Source organism: Paramisgurnus dabryanus, chromosome 22 (assembly GCF_030506205.2).
Source record: "Paramisgurnus dabryanus chromosome 22, PD_genome_1.1, whole genome shotgun sequence".
Lineage (NCBI taxonomy): Eukaryota > Metazoa > Chordata > Actinopteri > Cypriniformes > Cobitidae > Paramisgurnus > Paramisgurnus dabryanus.
The window spans coordinates 27,217,201-27,227,010 of NC_133358.1; the positions used below are offsets into that span (position 1 = coordinate 27,217,201).

At 35.9% G+C, this 9,810-nt stretch overlaps 1 protein-coding gene across 1 annotated transcript; it reads right to left on the minus strand.

Annotated features, from left to right (window-relative positions):
• Positions 1-3,752: 3,752 nt before the first annotated feature.
• ca2 (carbonic anhydrase II) lies at positions 3,753-8,297 on the minus strand. Its single transcript, XM_065258560.2, has 7 exons — positions 8,094-8,297; positions 7,421-7,618; positions 6,287-6,405; positions 6,115-6,207; positions 5,944-6,006; positions 5,695-5,850; positions 3,753-5,085 (listed from the first exon to the last, which is right to left on the minus strand). The coding sequence occupies exons 1-7, from the start codon at positions 8,125-8,127 to the stop codon at positions 4,966-4,968; spliced, it is 783 nt and encodes a 260-aa protein (XP_065114632.1). The 5' UTR covers positions 8,128-8,297; the 3' UTR covers positions 3,753-4,965.
• Positions 8,298-9,810: the final 1,513 nt, after the last annotated feature.

Sequence of the window (9,810 nt, forward strand, 5' to 3'; positions counted from 1 at the left end):
ATTAACCACTACTAAATGCTTGGTAAAAAAATCATTTATGATATTTATTACATTAAAAGTGCATGCATGTTTAAAATTTTTATCTGCAATGATATGTCTTCTCTCACTGAATCTTACAAACATGGGAACGGCTGTTCTGACTGCAGTGTAGCTTGTAAGGATGCTCTTGCATGTTACCTACACTGCAAAAAAAATTTTCAGTAAAAATATCAACAACAAAAAAATCTTAAATTAAGATGCTTTTTCTTGATGAGCAAAACAACCCAAGAAAATAAGTCTTTTTGGACCAAAAATATCAAATTTAAGTGATTTTGTGCATAAAACAAGCAAAAAAATCTGCAATAGGGGTAAGCAAAAAATCTTGAACATTTTTCTTAAACATTAAATTCAAGAAAAATTCAGTGCCTAATTCAGATTTGTTTGCTTGTTTTATGCACAACATCACTTAAATTTGACATTTTTGGACTAAAAACTTGACTTATATTCTTGGGTCGTTTTGCTCATCACAGAAAAGCATCTTAATTTAAGAATTTTTAGATATTTTTACGCAGAAGACAAGACAAAAATACTAAGAAAATTTTTTGCAGTGTACAATCAGTGGCAACCGGTGACTTCTTTTTCAAGGGTCCTCAATGCGAAGTTTGTCACAACATGTATGTAGCTCATCATGTGTGTGGTTCTTAATTTCAATGTTCTGCGCGTCGAGTGATCCTGTGTGCATCACGTGTCTTGTCAAAATAAGTGCCTGCTGCAGACACATCTAAAGGGTTTATGATAAAAGAGACACTCGTGTTTGCCAGATACAGTTTTAATCAGTTTTTACTGTTAAGGAGTGTCTTGCATGTATTTTGTGAACGTCTCTTTAATCATAAACAGTGTTGACGTGTATGCAGCAGGCACTTATATTGGCAAAACACATGATGCACATGGTTCATATGACACAACAAACACATATTATGGAAATGCAAGCAACACACGACACTCCGAACACTTATTTTGAATTAGCGCCCCTCGGATGTCATGAGCCACCACTGCCTACAATACATTCAGTTTACTTGAGTGTGTGTGTATAAGAGTTATACATTATTCACTCTCATTTACATCACCCAGACTATATTCTTATGTAACACATTGATCTCGGTAGAGTGGGTTTGTTTGGTGTAAGGTATTGTATGTCATGTTGGCATCAGTAACTCTTTCCCACATCATTACATCCATTCCTCTGCATCCGTGGCTATTTCTGTGTGAATATAAATGAGATTGCGTTATGATGTCATTAAGGTTATGAGGCAGCGAGTCAGCTGACTTCCCCTGACTCCAGCATCACACAGCTGACAAAACACCACTGACTGCGCTCGGGTACACATCTGTTATGAAAGACATGAGTAAGGAGGAGGGGGTGCACATGGCAAACTATGTTTTACTGATGATGCATGCTCCATTAAAGGTGCCGTAAAACTGTATTTACGTAGGCATAGATGAACAATAAGAGTTCTGTATGTGGTAATGACATATTGTGAGCTTCAAACACTATTGTTTCCTCCTTCTTATGTAAACCTTATGCGAACGAAACTGGGAAACAGGCCAATCTCTACATAACACCAACTGTAATGTGGAGATGTACACCCCCTACATTAAATTACACATTTAAATAAGTACTAAGTTAAATATGTATGTTGTTACAATGCTAAAAATAATGTTGTGACTGCTGCTTAGTTAGCGCTATTTGCTAGCATTTAGGCTGACGTTCTAGCATTACATAAATGTCCATTAACAATTTTCAAACAATTGATTATTCCTCAAATGCCATATTTTCATTTGATACAGGCTCAGACATTAAGGGCCCTATTTTATCGATCTAAGCACATTGTCTAAAGCGCACAGCATGGTCTAAACGTGCGTGTCCGATTCCACTTTTGCTAATTTACAACGGGAAAAATGGTTTATGCGCCAAGCGCACAGCCTAAAAGGGTTGTTCCTATTCTCATAATGAGTAATGGGTGTGTTTTGGGAGAAACGTGCAAAAATTCCTATTTAGAAAGCGGAATTTGGAAACTGAAAAACTAAGCGGAGGAAGAAGACCACCAGTTTAAGAATAATGTTAAAAAAATGTGTTGTTTTCATTTTATTGAAATTGTTATTTTTTGGATTGAAACCTTTAAAAGCTGTTTTCTTTCAGTAATAGAATTAAAAATAGCAGGCTTTTAATTGATGTAAATGTATTGATATCCTACATAATCATTGTAGTCTCATAAAATAATTTGCAAATATGCAAGAAAGGGTTTGTACTTAAAAATACAAAAAAGAGATAAAGAATTTACAAACTTGCAGAGAGCCGTTTCAGCACTCAGACAGCGCCATGTTTTTTTTTTAAAAAAGCATTACTTAAAAAAGGTTCTCATCTCACCATATCCACCAGTACAGAGTCATCATACACAATAAATACGTGGGAAAGCATTTAAAAACATTTAAAAATAGATGCATTTGTTTAAAGTCTCATAATCGGTCTTCATTTATGTCCAAGAGACTCAATAATAATCTTTTACATTTTAATCCTTTAATTTTTCATATATAAAAGCGTTTTAGTGCTGCTGCGCATCCATGTATGTGATAAGCAAACCCGCGTTGTCGTCCCGTTTATAGGCGCATATTACTAACGCGCTCATTAAATTTAAAAAAAACATATTTGCGCCATTGACTTTAGACTTTAGAGCAGGTTTTAGTTGGTCAATGGCGTGGTCTATTTTAGTAGCCTCAAATAGCAACGCGCCAACAATCCACCTAAACACTCCTCGTTTTTAGAACAGAACGCCCATGGGCGCAAAATTGGGCGCAAATGCATTTGCTATTTAAACAACGTGGCACTAAATGTGAAAATGATCATTGCAGCGGGTTGTAACTAGCAAAAGACACTTGCGTCGCGCATTGCACTGCTTGGCGGAGGGTGTATGATAAAGCCCAAAGTCTGTTTGCACACACACAGATCTACTGAAGTAGCTGCTCTGTGAAACAGCCAATCAGAGCAAAGCTTAACATTATTAATCATGAACCTTTCATTCTAACCATTTCATTATTTAAGCAAATCTTAATGTTGTTAATGGACATGTAAAACCATCTCTGGATCATTTTGCCCTTAATAAAGCCACATACCTTTTATCTAGATATCAGGGAACATTTTATTTCAATGCATTTTTTGGCACCTTTAACATGAAAAATGTACCTGCTAATCATTAGGAAATAGAAATGCAAGAAAGGTTCAATCTATGCTTGTTTACTCTGCAGTGTTTGTAGCTTCCCTGTGGAGGTTTTAATGCAGTGGTTATAAAACATACTGTTGCTTTGGCTATCCTTTAAGCCTCGTGTTCACTTAAGCCAGACTGTTTTATGTTGTACCCGATGGTGTACTCGTAAAAAATAATGTAGTATCCTCGGATGTAACCTGTAAAAGCGATAGTTCTGATTTTTTGTTCTGATAAACAAAAATGTATAAATTTTGAGCAATGTTTGTAACTAAGCCATTTTAATTTATAGTATTTTGGAAAAAGCAATGGTTCTCCTGCTATCTGCTTGATTTTAAATGTCTTCGTGTTCACCAAAACAAAGACATTTAAACTGAAACGACTTGAGGGCGAGTAAACAATCCCTTTAAGGTTTTCTTCTAAATGATTTAAAACACAATAAACATTTAAGTATCTCCGGTGCATCACAAAGTATAATAAAAATGTAGCAGGACCAAAACATGAAACAGAAGATAGGCATAAAATATCTTTATTTAAATTCTCCTCTTTGAAAATAGCAGATGGCTACAACAATATTGCTTAAATTCCACCGGATTTCAAGTGCATACACATTACACATTTAATAAAACGAAATCCCCTGGTCCCTGTACTAACCCCATTATTATGAACTCTACACTGTAAAAAAATTCAGTAGAAATTACAGTATTACCGGCAGCTGGTTGCCAGTATCTTAATGTAGATTTTACATTTATTTACTGGCAACAGTTTGTTTAAAGTTAAATGAACATTAAACATTTTCAGTCTTTATCTTCTACAGTAAGTTACTGGCAACCAGGTGCATAATTACAGTGTGTAAAGTTTTTTTAAAGTGTATGCTAATGTCATATTGGCATGTGGTTTTTATTAAGACTAACATCTTATGCATTGCAGTTCAACACAACCTATTGACAAGCATGGCGTTGCGAAACAACAAAAGGAACAGCACATTAAAGGAATTATTCAAGTAAAATAAAAAATCATGCAATTATTGCTACAGAATTCAAGCAAAAATCTTGTGCATAGCATTGTTACAGATAGCATATTATAAAGAACCTGCAGATTTAATGACGGTGTGCATAAATATATCATTATTCCATTGCATTGCTACATGTTGTGCGTTAAATCACATGGACGTTCTCTCGTGTGTATTCGTCAAAGGGGATTTTTCTCGCAGTCTGATAGCACTGTGCTGTTGGTTGTGTTAAGCTGCCCTGATGCTGAGATTACAGCCTGGCAGGGAAGGACAGCAGCCAGCACAGATGGCATCGCTTCGGGTGGAGTCTGTACCCCTGGTGTCTTAATCTGAAATGCTGGCTAGTCTCTAGAGCACTAAAAATATAATTTAAAGACCCCTAATGCCCTTTTAAGACTTAAATACACTCCAAACAGTATAGTACATATCATATCATTTTTATATTATATAAGTATCTCTCTATATATAATATTCTCTATCTCTATCATATCTATTTCTCTGTATAAATAATCGAAGCACACAATGTTGGCACATATATTCTTAATTCAAGCATTTGCGCTATGAAACCTAAAACAGAGTCTAGACAAACACAATGAGATCTAGGAGAAAAGTGCTTCCTTTAATCTTGTCACACATTGGACAGCTGTTGGCTTGACTGGCATCACCTCGGGCCCAATGTCCGCACACGACGAAAGGAAAGAAGAGGCAGGGTCCTCATTGGAAAGACGCACGGACCACGCGGCTCTTTAGAGGCTGAGGAGGGCGATAGTTGTTCACCATGCAACATGCCTCTTCATCCTCCTTGGAAAAGCGAAGGCTACGGAATCTTTCCATCTGTTTATGGAATAAAAGGAAATGTGAGAAGTGCCTGTTTATGTACGAAAAAACTTTTGAAGATACCGATTATAGGTTTGCAAACCGTTAAACATTAACTGTCCTGAACTGAATGCAACTCTTATTCATTCACATTTCCAAGAGAATTCACAATAGGTTAATTTTTATGCATAAAGTCAATAATTCAACAGGAAAGTGTAACTGGCAAATGAGGCATGGCCATCTGAGGTTATGTACACAGCCGAGACCTTGAAGAGCCAACCAACGTAATGACATGGGTGGTGTTAACTTTCACAAAAGCACTAGATCAAGGAAAGTTTTATATACTGTATTTAGATATTTCAAATAGTGTATGCAGTAGCTCCCAGTCTGATATGTTTTGTACATAAAAATGCATTTAATCATCACATTATATTTTTGTCCTATCGTAAGTGCATTTTTTATTTCTTATGACCTCATATGAAAATGTCATGACCTCTTTTTAACTGTGAACTGGCAACATGCAGCCATCCAAATCTTTGCTGTGCAAGATTTCCCATTTCACTGCTAAATATGCAAACTCCTCTATGTTTGTGTTACGGCTATAAATGAGCATGACATGAGCAGGACCTGAGCAGGGCTGACGCTGATTGGCTCCTTGCAGACAATCCATGTGACGCTCTCGAGCAAAGGGGGTGTGGTCAGAGACCCCGGGTAGGTCCAGTAATTCAGTGACGTCGGGAGCAGGACACTGGGGTCAAAGTTCGGAAATGTGGTCTGCTGTCCCTGCAAGATAAAACGCACAGAGTGTGACATTGTGGAAGCCTGTAGAAATCCATTTTTTTAAAATTCTTAGCAAAATGTAATTGGTGGACATACCTTGCATTGAATGGCATTCATTACTTCCAGAATCCTCTGAAGTCCAGAATTGTCAGTGCCAATCTATTGAACAAAAATGAAGACACAAACTTTAATGTGGCCATAGTGAACACTGCAAAGCGATATAAAATAATTCACCAGATAAAAAGAAACGTATGACTGTATACAGACTTCCAAAAAGACTCCAACTACAGCGAGACCATCAGGTTTACTGGCCGCTTCACCGAAGCTGGAATATGCTGTGTTCCAGTGAACCAAATGGAGCTAAAAAAATAAATTGAAACATTAATACTTATTTATGAGCATCAAAGAAAACATATTCATGTCTAGGACGGTTACATACCTCGGCTGGATAACATTTCCCATTGACGGTGTGTTCAGAACCTTTGTCATCTCTGTCCCCCCAATGAAAATGGAACTGTTTGAGTCTATAGATGCCTGAGATCGGACCTCCTTTTAGAACTGCCCCAAAAAATGTAACAGATCATATTTTGGATGTGATGTCAATCTTAGTGACATTTCCATTGTGTGATTACAATTCTTGGAATACAAAACTTGTTAAACAGGTTCCATCTGCCCATTCATTTTACCATCATTCACACAAATGATAACCACAACAAACTATTCACTGCTTGGCACATGTTAAATAAAAATGTGTGTACTTATATGTGATTTTTTTGTCTGAGGTTCTTGAGTGAACTAACATTACAGTAAGCTAATCACAGATGAGCGTCAGCGTTCTGAAGCGAATCATCTTTCGTGTACGCGCGTCAAAGCGCAAAATACTTTTTTGAACTGCGCGCGCGCTCATGGAGCTGAGGATGAAAACAGAGCTTGTGGCGGTGATAATAACACTTTACATACTTTAGGATAGTAGTTAGTGCACTGTACAAATTTTTTTTTTTTAAATGAGAATAAAAATGATGCGCTGTCACTCTAAACAAACGGTTACGCAATCTGGGTTATATTAACACACTAAATGCGTAAGATACATGTGTTATAATGGAACAACACATTTTGTGTTAATTTTAATTTATTTAATAAATTTAATTAGGCTAACTCAAAATGGCACATCATGTGGTAAATAACACAAACAATGTGTAAATTACCACATCCTTTTCAGAGTGTTTGTGGATGTTCACACGTTGTAAATGTTGTTAATGCTTAACCATGTAAAAGTGAAAGCCAACGGTCTAGACTCGCTTTCTAAATGCGTAATAATTACGTACCATTATGTAGATACTTAAATACATATTAAATAGCAAGTTGCAATAAAGCTTTTATATTTGTGTCAAATTCAGTAATACCACGTCTGCAGATAACATCATTATTATATAACTTTTCCTTCAATTGTAATTGTTATCTGTTATAAACAATGCGTCATTTAAAATGCCCTGTGCTAAGTGAAGCTAATTATTATACAACATTCAGACAGTCAACTCAGCATAATAGAAAGTTAACAAATAAAGGCACGCACTTGAGCTGTCGACGTCGTCGGCAAAGGTGACTTGGAAGGAGTGTCCGTTGTTAAGGATGTCCATTGAAGTGGATGGATCATACTTCAGAGTAAGTGGCTGTAATGAAGAATCATATGATGCACCTTTGGGTATTATGTCTATAGGAGACTGCCGTGGTCCGTTAGCAATCGGGAAATTTTCACACCATTTGTCTGGTCCTAAAAGGGAACACAAAATAGTTGTTATTATATGAATTTTGGATAAAAATACATTCAGATTAAAAACGGTTATTTTTGCAATTTGTTGCATTTAGGGAAAAATACTATGTATGTATTCGTGTGGAACAAACATCCATTTACTTCAAATAAAACACTTATTAACACACACAAAAAAATTATTTATGTGAACCAAAACAGCATGTTATTTGAAAAAAAAAATATGCATTTATGACAGACATCTGTAAAGCTATATTGTACTTGTCACACATTGTGCTGACTGCGCAGTGGCCAAGGTGAACATGCCATTGCAAAGAGATCTAATGTAGGCTGAGACGCGTAATGCATGAAGAGACGCGTAAAAATAGACATATTTGATTCATCCTCGCCTGACTAAAGATGTTTCATTCACATGTAAAACCCACACGTGTCATGCATCTGTGTTATTATAATTGTCAGAATCGCGTGGGGGTCTTACCGTTATGTTTCGCGTATCCCCATCCTTTGGACATTTTGACAATGTAGCGCGTGTCCTGCCAGATCTACAGTAACATCACTTGCAGGTCATCAGGTTTATATAGAGACGCGCTGGACGATCTTTCTTACCGGGTTCGTCCCCATGACCGTAAATTAGGTGTTATCACCAGGAGGAGCTACCAAAGCAAACGCTCGTGTGCTCTCTCTCTCTCTCTCTCTCTCTCTCTCTCTCTCTCTCTCTCTCTCTCTCTCTCTCTCTCTCTCTCTATCTGTGACTCCTCAGGAATGTGTGATCTGACAGCGCACTACGTATAGTTGTGGCACGCCTGGCTGTTATGACGTAACGTGATACTGAAGCGTGCCATCAGTCATCATTTATTGTTGATGGTTTTATTAGAAATTTTGCTGTAATCGATTTAAACTTTAAGATCCCCATATAGACTTCATTGTGTTATGCTAGATTTTGCACAGTGTTGCTGAAAGTCTATAAACTATGAACTGTTTTATGAAAGGCTTATAAAATTCCTAGACAGTATAGTGTTGTTGAACTTAATCTTAGAAATAATATTTACAGTACCTCAGCTTATCAATTCACAATAGTTAATACTACAGATTGCTACAGTCTAAAAAATAAAGTAAAGTAATTCGTGTAGCATACGGATTACTTTTATAGGAGTGGTTCATAGGTGTGGTGTTTTGGAAAGCAGTGACTTAAATGGCAAAGAAGTGGCAACATGTAAGATTTGTGTTTAAAGGAGAGAAGTTTGTTTAGTGTTGTACAAAGCACGGTGTGTATTGTTTTTCAAAAAGTGTGAAGCTGACAGTGTCATACTGAGAGTCAGGTTTCACTAACTGTGTGTTATTTACAGTATAAAACCTTTCTACTTGTGTGTGTGTTTTGACAAAAAGCCTTGATTTTAAAATTGTGCTAAACAATCGTAAAACTTTGAAATACCACTGTACATGCCTACTACAATTTGCTCTCTGTTGGTCTAAAAGTATATTATTATTATTATTAATATTATTATATTTTAAATGCAACAATTTAAAGCTGTAAAGTTCAGTCTGAAATTGTCTATACAAAGTGAATGACCGCCACCTTGTGGTTGAAAGTCATGGTTTTAATTTTAAATGGGTCATCATTCCTACTATTTGTGTCCCCAAGACATAATAGTGTATATTTTATTTAAAAATGTAATTAAGTAATACTATTTATTTTAAAACTTGCCTTATATGATGAACTCCTCTCCACCATAGAAAACAATGTCATGTACCTAGAATTAAATGAAATTAAAAATAATTACTCATTATTTAGGACAAGTAGGCTGAACTGCCATGTCCGCAATTATGCTTAATTTTAGTTACAAATAAAACTAATTAAATAAAATAAATTTCTATTTATAGAAGAAACAAATTTTGAGAAATATTGTTAATAAAATAAATATTGTTAAAAATCTCCCTCTATGGTCAATGTGTTGTTTACCACATGAGTAGTAATGGCCGAGTTTAGCATAAAATGTCACTCCATTTACCGTCCAATATATTTTTTGTACAGATTAATAAACCCTATTTAAGATGAAATTATAAAATCATGCTAAAAACAAAAAGGAAAGTACGATTGATATTTTAACAACTGATTTATTTCTATCTTTCTCGTCATATTTTAAATCACACAAACTCCATATCGCTAGAGGGCGCCAGTGAGTTTGCAACGTGAA

What these genes read in the sequence shown, in the direction of transcription:
- ca2 (XM_065258560.2), bottom strand. Translation starts at nt 8,127, where the DNA reads ATGTCCAAAGGATGGGGATACGCGAAACATAACG. An exon ending in CGACGACGTCGACAGCTCAA is followed by an intron (nt 6,406 to 7,420) that starts GTGCGTGCCTTT and finishes TTTTTGGGGCAG; the next exon opens with TTCTAAAAGGAGGTCCGATC. An exon ending in GGAAATGTTATCCAGCCGAG is followed by an intron (nt 6,208 to 6,286) that starts GTATGTAACCGT and finishes TTATTTTTTTAG; the next exon opens with CTCCATTTGGTTCACTGGAA.